The sequence below is a fragment of the Anolis carolinensis genome, chromosome 1, assembly GCF_035594765.1.
Source record: "Anolis carolinensis isolate JA03-04 chromosome 1, rAnoCar3.1.pri, whole genome shotgun sequence".
NCBI lineage: Eukaryota > Metazoa > Chordata > Lepidosauria > Squamata > Dactyloidae > Anolis > Anolis carolinensis.
The window spans coordinates 50843756-50863947 of NC_085841.1; the positions used below are offsets into that span (position 1 = coordinate 50843756).

Genomic DNA, 20192 nt, shown 5'->3' on the forward strand with positions numbered 1-20192 from the left:
ATCTATAGTTGCTCACATTACTAACTTGCCAAAATTTTAATGTGGCATATTTGGTGATATAATGTATGATAATACATGAAACTCCATCTCATATATAATATCATGGCAGTAATGTACACGTGGAATATTCCTTACTCAACATGCTTGGGACTAGAGGAGGGTTTTTGGATTTTTTCTTTTGGATTTTAGAATAATTTGCATAGACATATATAGCGAAACATCTTGGAGATGGGAACAAAGTCCAAACATGAAATTAATCTGAAGTACACGTACACATAAATGTAATTGCATACAATTTTTTAAAAATAATATAGTGCATGAAACAAAGTGTGTGTACACTGAATCATCAGAAAGCAAAGGGGTCACTAGCTCTGCTATTCATGTGGATGATTTTAGGGTTGCTCAGTAGGTAACTCAGTTCTGGTGAAAGTTTGAAGCTTCCATAAATTTGGAAAAACTGCATATCTGCATCAGCATTTCCTTCAACTATCTAAGCATATAACTGTGTTCATAACAGAATTCGAATACTACCAGAACATGCATATTGCTGGGAATAAAGTTTGTTGCAAATACTGTCTTACACCACTGGAAATTAGGATATGACTTCAAAATTGGATTCTGGGTAGAGAATATGGGAATTAAATGTCAGCCAAAACAAAACATGCAACAAATGAAATGCTTTGGAGAACCACAATTAAATCTGAAAACCATTTACAGAAATATCCTAGACACTCCCTTTCACTGTGTCTCTCATTTTATTCATCATTTTTTATATCCCCCCCCCCCCCCAAAAAAAAACCTGTAGGGTACACAGGCACAAATACTGTACCGCAGAAGCACTCTACCTTCCCATGCTGTCCTGCTCTTTCATAGCAGATAACCACATCCTCCCACATTTCAAGTTTCTCAAAGATCTGCAGAGCTGAAGTGGTACATCCAAGGTCAAAAAGTAAGTTTGCAAGCTGACGCTGCAAAGGAAAATATTGGGAAGAGAAAATCAGATTATACATTTTCCTCCTGGAAAAAAAAACTTTTAAAAGTGCTGATGATAACATTATATGGAAAATAGGTCATCTTAAGATCAGTTCTGAAATGTATATGCTTTTGGGGGGGGGGGGGGGGACCAACCTAAAATGAAATTGACCACAAAAATCTACTGTCTAAGTGTACCAGGCTATGGTTCAGGATGGACTTCCCAAGAGACATCAGTGGGCCACAGGGCCCTGTCATACTCTCCACACAAAATAAAGTTTTTGGCTTAAAATAAACTTTTATACCTACTATAGGCATGAGGAGAGAAAAATATGGCCTTTTGATGAATAGTTTTTATAAATTGACATTTTCTCTATTATTTTATGTGTTCCTTCAGAGATACCTGGCTTTGAAAAATCCCATCTGATGGCATATGTGTCATGTTTTGCTATCAAAACCTGAAAAACATTTGTGTTGCTGGAGGTTTATCCCCTGAAAATGGGGAAATAACTTCCTTTGTGTGACAAAAATCATGTGACCTGAGCAACACAAGTGTCATGGGAGTAATTGAAGGGGAGCAGGTTTAATTTTAGTTGTTAGGAAGATAAATTACAAGAGCACTTGCCATTTATACATCATGTATCTCACAAAATCTCAAGAAGGAATACTGTAGTTGTAAAGAAATGCAGCAATTAAAACATCCAGCTGCACTAAATTAATTAATTTAATATGTGAAATAAAGACATCAAACACTTTCATGATGAAGCTGAGTAAAAGGTTGGGATACTTAAACTGAAGATGATGATTACATTTCTAACCATTTTTTTTTCTCAAAACTCAGACCCAAAGCGGAGCACTTAAAAAGCAATACAATATAAAAATGTGTAAAAGACAAATATTAAAATGGACACAACTATGGAAGTAAGATTGTGAATATGTATATCTAAACTAAATCTTGCATGAAATAATACATGTAATAAAGCAATGAAATCATCTAGCAATTATACATTAATGGCTGGACTACTTACTGTTTAATAATGTTAACATCTATTAATATTTAGTAATTATAATATAATGTATTTGTTACCTTATCTATATCTATATCCATAATAAAAGTGAAAACTCGTATGTGTGTATGTGGCATGCGTGTCTGCTCACACACACAGCCTCCAGCCTCCACAAACAGGCTATAGTTCCCAGTACTGAGGAGCCACCAAGTCATTCCCTTCCACTGACATTATGGTTATAGCGAGCTCTATGAACATGTAGCCCAAACCCTGCCAATGTCCTCCCCAAACGCTATGGCCCACCACCCAAGGAATGCTTTTGTTTGGGGACCATTTCATCCTAGATTTTGCATTTTCCTCCACCACAGGCCGGCATCTCAGGGTTCTCCATTGGTGTGGAATTTGCATGACCCCGCCTACTGCCCTTCCCTTTCAAATCTGTCTGCATAAAAAACACAGCAGATCTAAGTAGCAACTAAACTTACTGGAGCAATTTGAGGAATTGACTCCACATGGTGGAAGTTGTAGTTCACCCTGCATAAAGTCAGAGCACTGTGATTCCTACTGGGGAATTTCGCACAAAGAAGCCTCATGACCAACAGAACATACAGCAGGGGTTTGTGGGAATAGGCCTTGATTTTGGGAGTTGTAGTTCACCTACATCCAAAGAGCACTGAACCCAGCCAACGACGGATCTGGACCACACTTGGTACGCAGATCCAAAATGGCCAACTTTGAATACTGGCAGGGTTTGGGGAGGATTGACCCACAATTCTGGGAACTGTAGTTCACCCACTCCAAACAGAATACATAACATTCAAAGACAAATCATGCCTTTTTCAAATAACCCGGGCATCATCGGGTCCCCAAGCTAGTATCTAATATAATGGAACCAGTGAAATTATCGGCCTAGGAATACAAACTTAGTAAGTTCAAAAAGAAACTTTATCTGGACACTTAGAAACATCATGCATTTGTGATTACACTAGCCTAGGCCTTGTGGGTTAAATTGCTAAAACTGACAGCAGAGAATGAGATCAACATGGTGATCTTAAGTAGGTCAGCTTCTCTGGCCTAAATTATCTCCAGCTGACCTGCTATATTGCATGCATAACATCTAGAAGCAATGCAGCTGATCCAAGACTTAACCAAGTCCAGGGAAGAGTCAAGGGCAAGATAGCAGGAAACAGGCTGGCTGACAAAAATAGGATTCAGGGAGACAGAACAAGCAAAAGAATGAGTAAGTCTGGAGCAGAGCCAAACAGCTCAAAATGGGAAATGCTGACAAGCTTATAGCACAGTCTTTTCCTGTTTCCTTTTATGGGGGGGCTTCTGGGAGACTCAAGTGAAAGTGAGGAGAGATACATGTGGCCTCAGGAGAGTTTGAATTCCAAGAAAGGGCAGAGCTGAGGAGGTATGATTCTTGACAGTAACTAATCACACATTATTTATTAATAATGATTTCTAGCCTAAGTATGGCAAAAACATTATGAGACGCTATACTATTCAGGATAAAATTGCAACCACTATCATTAACAAATCACCACTTACTGGGACTCGGAATATTGGTTTGGCCTGAAATAAAAGCTAGCCAACAAGAAATGAAAACCATACTGAGTTTTGTGAACGACAATTGCCTTTGAAAGGAAAGTTGGGGGGAAGTCATAGGGAAAAATGGTTTCTATTATGTCAGAGAAAGACAGAGACTGGAAATCTAAGTTTGAAATAAAAAATGAAACACTGACATCCACCTTTTCATATTAACCTAGATTTTAAACTTCTATGTTTGTGGCTATATGTGTCATCACTCGATAATCTTGTTAACATGCCTTTTAAATTCTGTACCACGAATTCTTAAACACATATTGAAACAAAAGGATACTAAATATTTGTCTTATATTATACACTGAGTAAATAGCTCTATTTTAAGGGTTCATATAAATATTTTAACACTACAAAGGAAACTGGAAGAGATGACAGAATGGTAAAACTGAAAATGAATATCTTAACAGTCTCAATGCTATCCAAAGAAGAAGAAATTCTGCACTGCCTCGTCACAAAGTGAGATGCTAAAAATCAATGGAATATGATTTCTATCAACAAAGTAACGTGTCAGTTACTTGTACCTGTATAGCCCAGTGGGGAGGAACTTGACAGCTGTAGAAAAGTTTCATGCGTTCACAAATGGATGTTTTCCTGTCTTCAAACTGGTCTGCAAGAGCCTGCAAATATAAAACATTCCATATAAAAAGAAATACATAACTCTGCTTAACAGTATTTAAGAATCTGCATAAGAGTGAATCAAAACTATAACAACAGAACTGTGTTAGAAGAACCAATGTAAGGCTGCATTCCTAAATACAATTATGGAGAAAGTCTGACTGAATATAGTCTAAGGAAATATGCATTTACCATATATACTTGTGTATTCAACCCCATGTATAGACAGTTCAGGTCTAACTTACTTATCTGACCGCATCTCCTCATACCAACCTGCCCAATCCCTAAGATCATCAGGGGAGGCCTAGGGCCCCCCGGTGGCACAATGGGTTGAACCCTTGTGCCAGCAGGACTGCTGAGGTTGGTGGTTCAAATCCAGGGAGAGTGGGTGAGCTCCTTCTGTGAGCTGTAGTTCCCCATGTGGAGACATGAGAGAAGCCTCCCACAAGGATGGTAAAACATCAAACATCCGGGCGTCCCCTAGGCAATGTCCTTGCAGACAGCCAATTCTCTTACACCAGAAGGAACTTGCAGTTTCTCAAGTCGCTCTTGACATGGGGAAAAAAGGGGGGGAGGCCCTACACTTGCTTCCGCCACCGTCCCAAATGCGGTTGGCAGTGACAAGAGAGAGGGCCTTCTCGGTGGCTGCCCCGAGTCTTTACCCTCCCAAAGGAAATTAAAACAGCACCCTCTCTTTCTTTCTTAAAAAAGCAGTTGCAAACCTTTCTGTTTAAGCAAGGCTTCAGAAAAGAAATCTAGATTGAAGTGTCAGGAAGGCTAATTTTTATTGACTGGAGCGAAGTGCAATATGATTTGACAAGACTCCAATTAACGTACATTGTTTTTAAAATGCATATTTATGTGTATTGATTGTTTTATTTCTTATATATGTGCTTTATTTGCTGCTGTTTTGTACTGTATTTAATATGTTGGAAGCCGCTTTGGGTCCTTTGTGGGAGAAAAGCAGAATATAAATAAAGATTTTATTATTATTATTAGCTGAAAGCAAGTTTTGGGCCAAAGTTATGAATTCTGTTATTACCCATGGATAGATCGAGGGTAAATCTTAGATGCATGTAAGAGACAAATTGTTCCCTCTCCTTTCAAAAATGCATAGGAGGAACATACTTAGGGAAGAGCTACTGAGAAGGGGAGGATGGGGAGTATAAATTGCATTACTGGTCTTAAAATGTCTCTATCTATATAAATACAGAGAAGGAGTGGACTATAAATGAAGACAAGAATGAGAAGGTGGACTGAAAAAACAGGGGCAAGGAGAGAAGAACAAGGAAAACAACTTGCTTCTATTGGGGACCAGAATTAGGACAGTGACAAGAGGCAGAGGGGAGAAGTGCTCTCACCCATTACCCCTCCACTGCCTAAACTAGAGGAAGAAAAACAGTCATTCCTCATCTTTTTTCTGATCTTGCAGCATTTAGCAACAACATGGGGGAGCCTGGAGAATGCAGTGCACCCCATATTGGGCGCTTGAAGTGGAGTGGAAAGGCAGTTGCCCTTATTAAAAATGGCCACTCTGCAGAACAGAGAGCCTTCACACTGGATACATACTCCAGCACCAAGCTATGTGTAAATGGACCCTGGGGTTTGGAGTAGATTTTTTAACAAAAATATTCAACGTATACACTAGCATATATAGTAAATGTAACTTCAGAACACCAAGCCTGGGATATTATAAGCCACTTAGTTCACAATGTACATCGCAATGTAGTAAGATTTGGGGGAGCCCTGCTTTCTTGTTCAAAAGCTATGACCTTGTACATGCTACTTCACTGGGAATGATTAAATAATACAGCCCAACAAAACATTTTTGATATCTTGGTTTCAAGCCTATTCTTGGGGTTGTTTGGCGTGGTGATTCAGAAAACTGCATTGTATAGATTGCATCAGCTTGGGTTTCTTAGATATGGTTATTATGATTTTCTAGGGCGAGCAAATGAAGACTAATAGATGGCACAAGTTCTTTTTCTAAAGCTAGAGCTGATTGGGGGAAACTTGTGCCATTTTTGGAATCAGCAAGTCATATCTACATAGAATCAGGTCAAATATTTGAGGCACCAATATGTGTGTTGGCCAGTGCAATCCATGGAACTTCCATGCATAGTATGTTAGAATGAAATGAGAGCCAAAATTTTGGCATGTCTGTTCCCAAATGAGTCATAGGGCAAGATTAATCCATGGCTTATTAGGGGAGAAAAAAGACAGAATAGTTCATCCATTATGTCACAGATACGTTATATTGCATTATTAAGCCTATTCAACATGTTGATATCTGGCAGCAATCTAACCTTAGTTTCTTGACTATGATTTATTTGCCAATGTTCTATTCAGACTAGTCAACATAGCTGTGTTTTAGGAGTACAAAACTTCCAGTCTGATATGGCCTATATAATCAGTCTGTCAGGAGCTCTCAACCTGTGGGTCCGCAGGTGTTTTGGCCTACAACTCCCAGAAATCCCAGTCAGTTTACCAGCTGTTAGGATTTCTAGGAGTTGAAGGCCAAAACATCTGGGGACCCACAGGCTGAGAACCACTGATCTAAGTAGACTATGGGTGGATTTACACTGACCCATTATCTGTGGACAATCCAGCATGAATATTTACAGGGCAGTTGACTATTATGGATATCATCATGTCCTTATGGAATGTCTACATGGAGAAAGTCTTACCCCATTTATTCAGGAAGATCCTATTTAATCTTTTCCTGGACTCAACTTGACAACTGGTTCAGATAATTTTCTTACAATGCATAGGTTCCTCCCTGCCCATGCTCTACTTCAGTGGTTCTCAACCTGTGGGTGCCTAAGTGTTTTGGCTTACAACATCCAGAAATCCCAGCCAGTTTACCAGCTGTTACGATTTCTGGGAGTTGAAAGCCAAAACATCTGGGGACCCACGGGTTGAGAACCACTGCTCTACACAGGATATCCCCTGTATTTTATGCTGAATTTTTTGAACAAAACTGCTGTCTTTTATAACTCAGATTTAACTGTTTGCACAAAATCTTCAAACAACCATTCTTTCAAGGTTTATAGGTTACAATTCTACTGTATGCTTGATTGAACTAATACTATTGAGCTGTATAAGGAATTTTCTTGCATTCAGTTGACTAAAGATCATAATCATCTGATAACTATAAGCAACTTTATGATAATAATACTGTACCAAAGGATGACTTATTACAAGCTCAAATCCCTTTACCAAAACTAAGTAACAACTGTATTCACTTCATCTGCAGTTATAAATTATACTACATGTGAGCAAAAGATTAAAGGCTCCCTTGGCATAAATGAATGCAATCAACCAGAGTGGCTCCTGCAATCTACAGATGAAATACTTTCAAGGGTGTCCTGGGAACAGTAGATCTGCTACAGAAAAATATGCCAGCAATGTCAAAATAATGTAGATGGGTGGATCCAATGATCTCTGCAATGATTGCAAATCAAGACTAGAAGGCTAGGAGTATGTGTTTACGTGGGCTGGGAGAGAAGGTTTCATTTAATAGACTTGACTCAAAAATATGGCCACCTCTTTCAAATAAACCATTACCAATACTGCCACCTTCACTGGATGCCCACAGAGGTCCTTCCAAGAGGCACTAGTGTGTGTTGAAGGATGGGGTCTGGGACTGAAGTAACTCAAACAATATTTGGTTTTGCCAAAATCTCAACAGGTAACTAGAGGCGCAGCTCAGGGGAGGAGAACGAGTGATGGGAATATCAATGTCACCGCACACAGAACATGTCCTTTCATACACCCAACCTCTCTCTCTCTCATAGTCCCCGTGTTACACAAGCACCCAATTTTAACATGTAGCTCTCACATTCTCTGCCTTGCCTACATGAAAAAGGGAAGCAAATTTTATACTTTTTCCAAGATTGGAAGATGACATAATGAGAAATATGCCTTGTTTTGATCTTTTGCAGTGACCAGTCAATCCTCAGCAGTACGCACACACACACACAAAACAAAGGCTTGATCTTCTTTTTCACATTTGCTGTACTTGCAGGCTACATTTTTTGTGGCACATTTGTGCAACTATTGCACCCATTTGAAAATCATGACCTACAATTTGAGAGCCACTGATCTATTTTAATTTAATGATCACATATTATAAATACTGTAAGATTATATATGTGTGTGTGCATGTCTGTATAGATAGATAGATAGATAGATAGATAGATAGATAGATAGGATCTATCATTCCTTACATGGAAACTCGCAGGCTTTAGTAGATTTATGAATGCCATGCTCTGCCCTGTAATAACAACTTGGGCTTTGCACCTGGCAATCCATGAGCAATTGCCAGGTGCTGTTCTTCATTGGCCATTCTCATATCAGGACAGATTCGCATTGATGTGGCATTTGAGGCTGTGTGATGGTGGCTGGAGTGTGGAGGGATGGGTGTGTTGTTTTTGTGATGTGTGCTGGGGAAAACATTTAATTTCATTGTATAATATACAATGACAATAAATCTATTTTATTCTATTCTATTTGGGTAAGCTATGCTGTTATCAGCTTAGTAACATAATCATAATTCTGCAGAAGCAAAAGTTAACCTTGTAACTCCAATTCTCTTGGTCCAGAAGCATACTCAGAACTCCTTGTTTACAGAGGGCTAAATGGTGCCCCAAGATATATCTTTAGAATTACAACATTTGTGAGTGCACAGTAATCAATCAAATTATACATCATTCAGAAAGTTGTAACAGCACTGAAGGGAAATTTTTGGGAGCATAGAAAATGTCATTTAACATTCTAGTTTGAAAAGCCTTACATTTCTTTTCATAAATTACAGAAAATTCTCCATACTGTATGGGTTTTTTTATTTTGTTTTTTTGCTATCTTGGCTGCTGATGTTACACTAGTCTGAAACATTCATACCAACAAAAGATTATAAGGAAACACTTTAATTAAGTGTAAATCCCGGCAGCCTTCTTACCACGGCACTGGAGGGGGGGGGGGACGCTACACACAAACTTTAAAAAAATTAATGGAGGCCAAAATAATGCTATCTTTTGGCCCTCTCCGCATTGAAAAGGAATAGCAATATGATAAATGGGAAGATATGATATCGCCATGCTATTTTGCTAATGGGTAGGATCTAGGTCCTGCCTGATAAAATGAGTTTCCAATGAATGGAAAAGTGGGGAAATCACAGAAGAGGAATGCAAACAAATAACCAACACGTGTATGGAAAAGGTCAGAAAGGCTAAAGTGCAAAATGAGCTCAAGCTTCCCAGAAAGATTAAAAATAATAAAAATGGTTTTTTATAGTTATGTTGATAAAGGAAGAACAAGGAAATGGTTGGGCGTCTGCATGGAGAAGGTGATGAAATGCTAACGAGGGACAGGAAAAAGGCAGAACTACATAACACCTTCTCCACCTCAGTCTTTTCCCAAAAAGATATCAGTGTTCAACCTGAGCAATATGGAGCAGACAAGGAAATAGGGGAAATGCAACCCAAAATAGGTACAGAAACTGTCCAGGAATACCTGGCTACTCAAAATAAATTCAAATATCCAGAACTAGATGAAATACATCCAAGAGTATTGAAGGAACTAGCAGAAGTCATTTCAGAACCACTGAGAATAATCTTTGAGGATTCTTGGAGAACAAGAGAAGTCCCAGCAGACTGGAGGATAAATATTGTCCTTATCTTCAAGGAGGGAAAAAAGAAGACCAGAATAACTACTATCCAGTTAGCCTGACATCAATACCAGGAAAGATTCTGGAGCAGATCTTAGGGAGACAGTCTACAATCACTTAGAAAGGAATGCTGTGATTATTAAAAGGCAACATGGATTTCTCAAAAACAGGTCTTGCCAGACAAATCTTATAATAATAAAACTTTATTTCTATTCCGCCCTATCTCCACGAAGGAACTCACTTCTTACCACTTTCTGCTATAGTTACAAGCTTGGTAGATGCAGGGAATGCTGTGGATGTAGCATATCTTGATTTTGATAAGGCCTTTGACAAGGTTTCCCATGATCTTCTTGCAAAGAAACTAATCAAACATGGGCTAGGCAATGCTACTATTAAGTGTATCTGTAATTGGTTAAGTGACTGAACTCAAAGGATACTCACCAATGGTTCCACTGCATCCTGGAAAGGAGTGAGTAGTGGGGTGTCTTACTTAGGCAGAAAAACGAAACATACAGATATAGGATGGGTGACGTCTGGCTCGACAATAGTCCACATGAAAAAGATCTTGGGGTCTTTGTGTACAACAAGTTGAACATGACCCAACAGTGTGATACAGCAGCTAAAAAAGCCAATGGGACTTTGAGCTGCATCAAAAATAGTATTTAGATCAGGCATCCTCAAAATGCAGCCCTCCAGCTATTTGGGTCTCCTACTCCCAGAAACCCTAATCAGCTTGTTAAATGGTCAGGAATTCTGTGAGTTGGAGGCCCAAACAGCCAGAGAGCCAGTTTGAGGATGCCTTGGTCAGACCTCACCTGAAGTACTGTGTCCATTTCTGAGTCCCTCAGGGGAGATATTAACATGCTGGAACATGTCCAGAAGAGATAATGCCCTATGAGGAGTGACCTAAATAGTTGGGTATGTTTAGTATGCAGAAAAAAATGTTGAGAAGAGACATGATCGCAATGTTTTAATGTTTGAAAGGATGTCATAAGGAAGATGGGGTAGGCTTGTTTTCCACTGCAATGGGTTCAAATTATAGGAAAGGAGATTTCGCCTGAACATTAGGAAGAACTTCCTGATTGTAAGATCTGCTCAACAGTGGAACTCTCTGCCTCAGAGTAATTACATGTAATTCTCAGCTTTAGTTCATCTTCATTCTTACCCCCCTTATATACAGACCTACTCAGTGATCTTCTTTCCACTCTCAATTAAATCTCCACATTTTAATGAAATAGATTAAGAGTATATTTCTACATCAAAGGGGGAAGGAAAAGAGAATTACATTTGTCTAATTAATATAAAATTTTGGAGTACAGAGAATTAATATTAGAGTGGGTGGCCCATAACAACACAAATAAGCCGCGTAAAATGAAAAGACTGCAACATTCAGCACAGATGGAAAGGTGAACAAAAGTGCAGGCATTCCACACAAACATTATGCATATTGTCTGCAGGGAGGACTCAAACTAAAGCATTGCTTTGTCTTGTTTTCCAGTCTTCAAGGAGATGTCCAACATACGTCCTAATCATTAATTCTTCATCGCTTCAGCTATAGCATTTAGATATGAACTAGCAGTGAATGTTCTTCCAAGATCACCAGTGCTATTCAATAAATCATATGAGCTAATTGTATTTGCTGCTTTCACAATAACATTTGATAAAAAGAAGACCACTGAATACCATTCAGCCTTTTAGTGTTAATGGCACAGACCACCTACTAGGAAAATGGAAATAGGCGAAGAAGCCAGAACATTTCAAAACACTCCATGTTAAGGTGTGGTGGGGAAGATTTTCTGAACATAGCTGTCCAATTAGATTTTCTCAGCCCACTTAACCACAACCACCTTTGTACTCAGAATGACCCACATACACAATATATATAACCTATACTCAACTGCCAAAGGATACAGTATCTTTAAAAACAAAATGTGAACACATGCCTATATATGTTTTGGCTTTTTTTTACAAATAAGTTTTTGTTTTGTTTTCAAAAAAAGAGAAAAAATAACAAACAAATAATTAAAAATGAAAAAAGGGAATATAGTGTTCCCTCATTTATCGCGGGGGTTACATTTCAGGACCACCCGCAATAAGTGAAAATCCACGAAGTAGGGACACTATATTTATTCTATTATGTGGAGGAGAGCAAACCACAGACCATTTACTACAATGCAGTCTGTACTTTATTTTAACAATTACAATATACAGTACACTGGCAGATAAGAATGAAAGCTAAATAACCCTTCCCTTTCCTACCCTCCACCCTCCCTTTATTTCTCCCTCCCCCCCTTCCTTAACCCTTTGCACACCACAAAGATCCGTGAAACAGAGAAAATACCATGATAAATGGTTACATTAATATTTATTGAAAACCCGCAAAACAGTGAGGGAGTGAAAAGTGAACTGCAAAGTAGCGAGGGAACACTTTAATGGGAAACATCACCAGCTATAGTATGTGAATTATGGAGCCATGTTAGTTAAATAGTTCTACACGAGTCTATTGTATCATCAAAGACATAGAGGAGGAGAGAGTATCATTATACATATTTTTTTAGTATAGGGAGGAAGTGAAGTAAGAGGAAAAATTTACAACTATGACATCTTCTCTAACAAGAGTAACAGATTATCTTCCATGATCTGCATTAATTTCTTTTAACTTCTATTGTCTTATTTTCTTCTATTCTCTTCCAACTCTGCATAGTATTCCATCTTCATGTAGTTGATATGGCCCTGGGAAATTGAATTCGTTTAGAACAGCTAGGTATTCCTGGACGACTTGATTCCCTATTTGGGGTTGGATTTCCACTACGATTCTGGTATTTGTTTTGTTTGAATACTTAAGTTCATTATTCTTTGCAAATATGGGTCTCACTCCTCTTTAAACGTTTTATAAAATATTGCTCTGTATCCATCTGGTTCTGGAGCTTTATTGTCTTTTAAACTCTTTATTGTTGTGGTGACTTCATACATAATCATCATACTATTCAAAGGATCTCGATTTTCTTTTGTCAACTTGCTTAATTTTTGGCTCTGTAGTGGCTTTTTCTTTTGTATATAAATCTTGAAAAAGGTTTGAAATTCTTGTATAATTTTGTCTATTTGATTTATCTCTTGCCCTCTTTTCTTCACCAACGTTATGTACTTGCTTTGTCTTTCCTTTAACTTAACTGCTAACTATCTGCCAGGTTTATTGTTAAATTCAAAATGTTTTTGTTTGCCGTACTTCATCCCCTCCCCAACTTTGTGTGTTAGTAGAACTGATGCTTGAATTCTTAGTTGTTTCAGTTCTGTAATATTTTTTCATTTAATAGTTGTTTTTTAACTTTCCTTTTCTTTAATAGCTTCTTGTATTTGATTACCCTTTTCTTGTTGTTGTCTTCTTTCTTGTGTATTTAGTTGTATTAATCTTCCTCTTAAGTAGGCTTTTAGTACAGCCCATATTATATTAAGGCACATTCCTTCTGTTTCATTAATCTTAAATAATTCCTTTATTTCTTTTATTACTTTTCTGATATTTTTGGGTTTCTTGAATAAATATTCATTTAAACAAATACATTTTGACTTTCAAATAATACAAAAATGAAGAAAACTAAAGTACCTTTTCTATTCATTTCTAACAGAACAGACAAAACATTCTGTAATACAAGCCTATTTGATATGCCAGACAACAATTTATTTCTTTGTGCCTTAATCTGTTAGTAATGTCAGGAAATGCAATATGTTCAATGTAAGTCAAGATCAGAGTGGAGCTTTTCAGAACACAGTGATTTATATGATGGTTTAAACTGCAAGCAAGATAGACTGATTTAAAATTAGTTGGAAAAATTTATTTAAATCATTTAGAAATTCATATTTTATCTGAAAAAAATAATTCTACCTTATTGTCGCTGTAACCAATAAAAAGCACTGTCCTGCCATTATTCACAATTTCTAGGCCTGTATTTTAAAAAAGAATGAACTGGATATACAACCCATTCAGTTCAACATAACAAAACAATGGCAACTGTTATGAGATGAAATACAGTATCTTCCAGTGTAAGCATCATTTCCAGAGAACTGGAATGGCTTCTTGAGCAGACATGGGAGGTATAAGAAAGGTATAGGAAGAAAGGGGAATTACAGAAAATTATCTGTCTTATCTATTTGTTGGATGCCTCCCTGTCAGTGGAAGGGGAGCTAGCTACCACCTTCTTTTATTACAACTATAAGGTGCGTTGCCTAGCCTGCCTCTCCTAATCAAAGTTTTATTTGTAAGTTGATAACTTTATTGGTTGGTACAGACAGCAGAAGCAAACTACACACTATTCATTATTAGGAGTGTGAGACTGATCACTGTTATACGGGTGTTACATCTGAAATGTGGCACAATGTCAAGCTATCATTACATTGGCTTCAGGGTGTAATTGATTAATCCGAATTAACTAATTGTCTAGTAGGTCATTGTCCACACCATATAATTTGGTAAAAAAAAAACCTCACTGATACTGCTATACTCTGAAACTGAGATCAGTAGCTTAATCGTCAAGCAAGTTCCATCCAGACCAAAAGTAATTTATATATGGAAGAACAATTATAATTACAAAACAAACATACTGTACTGAATCGGAAACAATGTTTCCTGCTTAATGCACTGATTCACCATAGCTGACAGTCATTTCCACCATACAGCCTAAGCACTAACAGTTTTACCTGCTCTTTTTAAAATTATCTTCCATTTCTTCTTTGCTACTTTCTGTTAATCGTCTTCCCCAACAGACACTGAGTCATTTTTTCTGATTCAGAGGTTAGGAAAGTAACTTTTTGGACAACAGCCTGCACAGCCCAAGAAGGTTGAAGCCCATTCTGGGGAAAAGGCAGGATTTAAATCCAATAAGTAAGTTACTTTTCCATACAGTGTCCTGTCTCTCTGCCTATAATTCCAACTCATTTTTCTTTTTTCCTACTCTAATTAATTCTGTTATAGCAGACTGCACAATTGAAGTAGGATCAAGGAAATGAACATGAAATGTCAGAAATAAATAAAAACTGGCCTGTTGAAGAACCTACCAGTTAATATGGAAATCTTATGACAACAACATCGAAGTATTCTATTCCTTTTCTCTAAATTCTTAAACTGAATGCAGAAACACATGCCTAAATGGAATCTTTATTGGATACCCATATATATTGCAGACGGGACTGATTTAATAAGAAAGAATGTTTAAAACGTTACTTACATTTTGAACTTTAATATTCCATACTTGCATCAGTAAAAAGAAAATTACCATACAAAGGAGGTTATGACATCCACGAAGGATTTTAAACTGTAGTTTAAATTAGCCAATTTTTTATTAAGAACATAATCAACTTAAGGACAGTGAGGAGAAAAAAATTAACATTCGGTCAAAGGTATATTTAATACAATTCTTTTGAACCATGTGCTGAAGTTACATTATACTATAATTCATTTTGACTGCCAGCATTAGTTCTCTTCTGACAAAAACCACAAAAAGAAACAGCTGCAGATGGTTTTTAAAAGAACATACAAGCCAGCGTTGAAGATCCTAAGCCACTGGAATTCTGTTAAAGTGATTTGGAACAGTTTTTCTTTTGCTAATAGGAATCAGAAGACTACAAAAGTGTTTGTCAATAAAGTAATTCCAAATTTGCATAGTTATTATATCAGAGAAAAACACAAGGTAAACGTGTGTAAGTTTAATGTTTAAAGTACATTCAAGAACTGGATATTTTCCACTCTTCCATTTTGACATCAACTTTGGATGCTACTTTACTGTCCTGCAGTTTTGGGTACTGGCTAGGTGAATGAAGAATAAATGTCTCTTTTTTTGATCCTAACAGAAAACAGTTGGTAGATATAAAATCATATGTGTTGTTGAAGGCTTTCACGACCAAAATCACAGGGTTGTTGTGAGTTTTTCGGGCTGTATGGCCATGTTCCAGTAGCATTCTCTCCAGACATCTGAGCAAACCTCTCAGGATACCCGCTATAGATGCAAGCGAAACGTCAGGAGAGAATGCTACTGGAACATAGCCACACAGCCTGGAAAACCCATAGCAACCTAGTAAAATCATAGCCAGATGCATTATCCATCCATGTGATCATCTGGCAATAACTCAACCCAACTTCAAAACGTGCTACACAATTTTCACCTACATTGGACTTTGTTTTGTTTAGCATTTTTGGAAATTTTATGTTTCTGGGAAGAGATAATAGAGGTTTTATGGCAATGGTTTCAACAACATTTGATTAACTGCCTACCATGCATGATACAGCACTATAGTCCAGGCAGATGGTGGTTCAGTCTCTGCTCAAATGAGAGACCACTACCTTTTGAGACCTCTTTTGCTCACCATTTGGAAGTTCTCCTAACCTTTAACTGAAATCTGCTATTTCCAGGCACTTGCTCTAGTCCTGCAAGTGTGTGGAACACAGAGTAACTCTTTCTGTAGTTTGCATGACAGCCTCCAGCTATTTGAAGACCACTTCTGAGACAACGCAATCACCAATCTGGTTTACGTTTCAGAACTGACTGCAATTGTAACAAGAACCAGGAGATCTTTCTGCCATCTTTTACTGTCTGTCTCCAATTTTGTACAAGTCTGCATTCCTTCGTGCTGTCTACATTTCGGCAAAAATTTGACTAACACCCTCCAAACATTTTGGAGAAAGAAGATCTTTTAACTGTCCACGTCAAAATCCTTTTCACTAGCCATTCATTTTTCAGAATGTTACTCTTCTGAAGTAAAATGTGACTCAATTGGACTTCTTTCACTTACATATGAAAATGCTTGTTTACTCTGGATTAGGCTCACTGGTTGAGACAAATATGATGAAATTGCAGCCTAACTATAATGGTTCTCTCCAATCTCTCAATTCAGAAGACGAAATCAACTATGGAAAACAGGATTCTGGAACAAACAGGGCTTTACAATGAACCAACAAGATTCTTCTTATGGTCTTCTGCTTGCCATGTCATCAAACTGGACTGAAATATGTGGGGGAATGGGTGATTTGCCAAGGGAAGGCTATTTTGTCAGCAGATCTAACACATGCTAAAAGTTGTTGAATCAGTAGAGGGCCCCTCAAAAGATAATGTAGTTTGAAATCTACTCTTATTTAGTGTCGGAAGAGAACTTGAATCACCTTAGTCTTGGAAGGCAAACCTTTAATACCCCTATTAAAGAAAAGAGAGCAGATTTAGAAACTAACTCAGCTAGCAAGTTCATAGCTGAGTAGGATTTGGGATATCAAGTTCAGTACTATAATCACTGGACAACCACGTTGGCTCTAACCACAAACAGATTTGCTGTAAGTGACAAACCACTGTCTTGCCAACTCCCTTCTGTAGTGTAAGAATATGGTGATTATTCCAAAAATGTAATAGGAATAAAGCTATGTTTTTTAAAGAGTTGTCATATGATCCAACATATATGCATGTGCGTTTAACTAAGGAAGCAGAGTTAGTCTTGGGCAAGCTTTAAGCTTAGTATTACCCATCAGATTACCAGTTTGCTTGTTAAATCGTTTTTTCAAATAATCTTTTATACTACACCATCCTTAGTTGGCAAATTGTGCATTTGTGAATGAAAATAGCACTAAAAAGAGAATCTTAAACAGAGGAAGTCCCATGATTCAGCAGATCAGCACATGTGAAACTATTACATACTAACTGACCTAATACTTAACACTGATATTATAAAAGGAAAATATGAATGGCTGAAATTGCTTCAACTGCATGAGATTCCTGTACAACCATAATAATATAGACTCAAACATACTTTGAATAGGAGTCACAAAAACATTGGCAACAGAACATTTCAGATACCTCATAGAAAGGAATCAGAGAAAGAACATACTGCTAAAACGACTTACAGCAGAACAATATTATTACAGACTTAATTTAAAATCTTTGGTATATGCATGTGTGTATTCGCTTTTTATCACTGCTTGAGACTTCTTTTAAGCTTAAACATTGCAAAAGCATCCACAGGACTTTACATATCCATCCTATATAGTTATATCCAAGAATGAAACAGAATTTCTAAGTAACTACTTTTAACTCTTCATCTGAAACCTTTAAAAAAAGGTTTAAGTCTTCTCAAAGGTACTTCTGACATTTCACTTTGTGCTCTACGTATTTTCTAATACTTTTTGATTACCCTGAACATTTTGTCCTCTTACTATTTTTGCTCCCCAACCTTCCCCTGGCCTTCATGCTGGGGGGGGGGGGGAGACATATTTTGCCAAAACTCATTGACAGTGATGTAAAAAGAAGCAGTTTTCTAATCCTGGATATCATTCACCAGGAATGCAAAAGGCTAGAACTCAATCTAGTCAACCTATTTTAAAAATTATTTTTCTAGAACTAAAATACAAACCCACCATACTTAGGTTTCAAAGTCAAGAACACAATTAGACATCAGCAACATGCATTTCTTGAAGGAATGAGAATAGCTAACCTGCATTCCTAACTTCTAATCATTGGTAAAATACAGAAAAACATAAAACTCTCTTTCAGCATTGTCCACCTGACCACTACTCTTCATAATGCTTTTTTTTGGGTGATATTATAATTTTATCTCATGTTTAAATATTTTATTTGGGGGGGGGGGGACTGGATTGGATCCATATCAATCTGCTGACAGAACTTCTTCCACAAGAGATACCAGGGGTGGGCCTTTTGCGAACCATTCTCCAGAAGCTGATGCTAACAGCCGGAGCTCACCTTGCTCCCCAGATTCTAGTTGTAGCTCTCAGTTGACAAAAACATGAGAAAAGGCATAGAAAGAAAAAAAGCACTTCAATATTCAACTGAGTATTCTTACCTGAGTTTGTTTCATTGCACGTTCCATCCGACGGACACTTCCTCTTTCAAGCTTTGTCCGGAGAAGGAGAGCAGAAGTCTGAATGGCCCAAAACTTTGGTTGTGACAGCAGATACTAAGGCAAAAATAAAGAAAGCTAGAAAAATTATTTATTTTGCAGAATTTGGAAAATTTGACATTTTGCTTGCTTTCTTGGTTTTCTTAGTTTGGCACCTATAAAAATTGGCAACCATCTGTACAATCTCAACAAAGCCAGCTTTAAGTCATAGCAAACCTATATTTGTGTCTTAAAGATTAATTGTTACCAATACTACAAATGCATCTAAGAGTACGTGGGGATACAAGTGATGTGTTGCCTTCTACTTAGAATTTTTTTAGTTAGTTTGATAATGATTACAGATAGCCCCCAAATTATGAACATCCGATTTACATACAACTCACAGTTATGAAAAGAGCTATCCCTTGCCGTCCTGCCATGGAATCTTAATGCTGAACCAAGGCATGTCTATATCTCTCCAATCCCCTTTCCTTTTTTTCCTATTGATATCTCTTCATCCTTCATGTATATCTCCAGCCCTCCTCTCCTTTCTTTCATGTCTGACAACACTTTAATTGCCATGGCTGAATGCTATAAAATCATGGGATTTATAGTTTAGTGTGGCAGCAGCACTCTCTCTTAGAGAAGCCTTGAGCCAAAATAATTTATCATCATCATCATCATCATCCCTTGTAAAACTATGTAGTATTGAACCAGGGCAGTTAAAGTGGCATCAAGCTGCATTCGTTCCACAGTATGTCCTTTCCACTGCTGAAAGCTTTGGTGTTCTAACACTTTTGTTTCTAAAGAAGGAATTCTAAGCATGCAATACTGTAATATGCACCTTTTTTTGTCCAAATTACACCATGGTGCACCCCTCTTGCACCAATCAGCAGCTTAAAACCTTGTTTTCAAAATAACAAAGGTTTAGAGCCCACAGCATATTGTGCAGACTGAAATACTTCTCATGCAAGTCTCCCCTTTCCTATTATGATTGATTCCCCTGCCCACCCAATTCCAGGGCCCCACATGTCAGGCCAGAGGTTGTATCAAATCAGCTGAGGAGGAGGGTGGGAAAAAAAATCTAATGCACAATCTGTTTCCCATTTTTTGGATCCAAATCAGTCTTCTAAGTAGTAATGTTATCTCAACTACAATGTATCTGATAGCATTTTCTATGTCATTTCAACAGCCCAGTTCCGCATGAGGTATCCTTTTTCTAGCTGCTGTCTTCAGAATGAGGTAAAGAAACCATCATACAGACTGCTGCCACAGGACCACAGTTTCAAACACTGCCTTCCAATAATGATAACACTGATGCAATCATTATGTAACTATCTCATATCTAATATTCAATAAACTGCAGTTACTAGAATAGCTGTAGATTATTTCAATACACTTTAATACTCTGCTTGTTTGACAGCTAGACTGTTTTTGGAATTACTGAGGAAGGTTTCATG

General features: G+C 37.5%; 1 protein-coding gene across 2 annotated transcripts in view; it reads right to left on the reverse strand.

The window, feature by feature from the left end:
* The window catches only part of ttc27 (tetratricopeptide repeat domain 27), an 85633-nt gene that overhangs the window by 22189 nt on the left and 43252 nt on the right, over nt 1-20192 (reverse strand). Inside the window, exons 10-12 of one of the 2 annotated variants that reach the window (XM_003215951.4) lie at nt 18697-18810; nt 4106-4201; nt 846-968 (exon numbers count right to left, since the gene is read on the reverse strand). In XM_003215951.4, the coding sequence (XP_003215999.1) occupies nt 846-968; nt 4106-4201; nt 18697-18810 (333 nt within the window). The remainder of the gene's footprint in view (nt 1-845; nt 969-4105; nt 4202-18696; nt 18811-20192) is intronic. The other variant, XM_062974305.1, reaches the window with a different exon arrangement.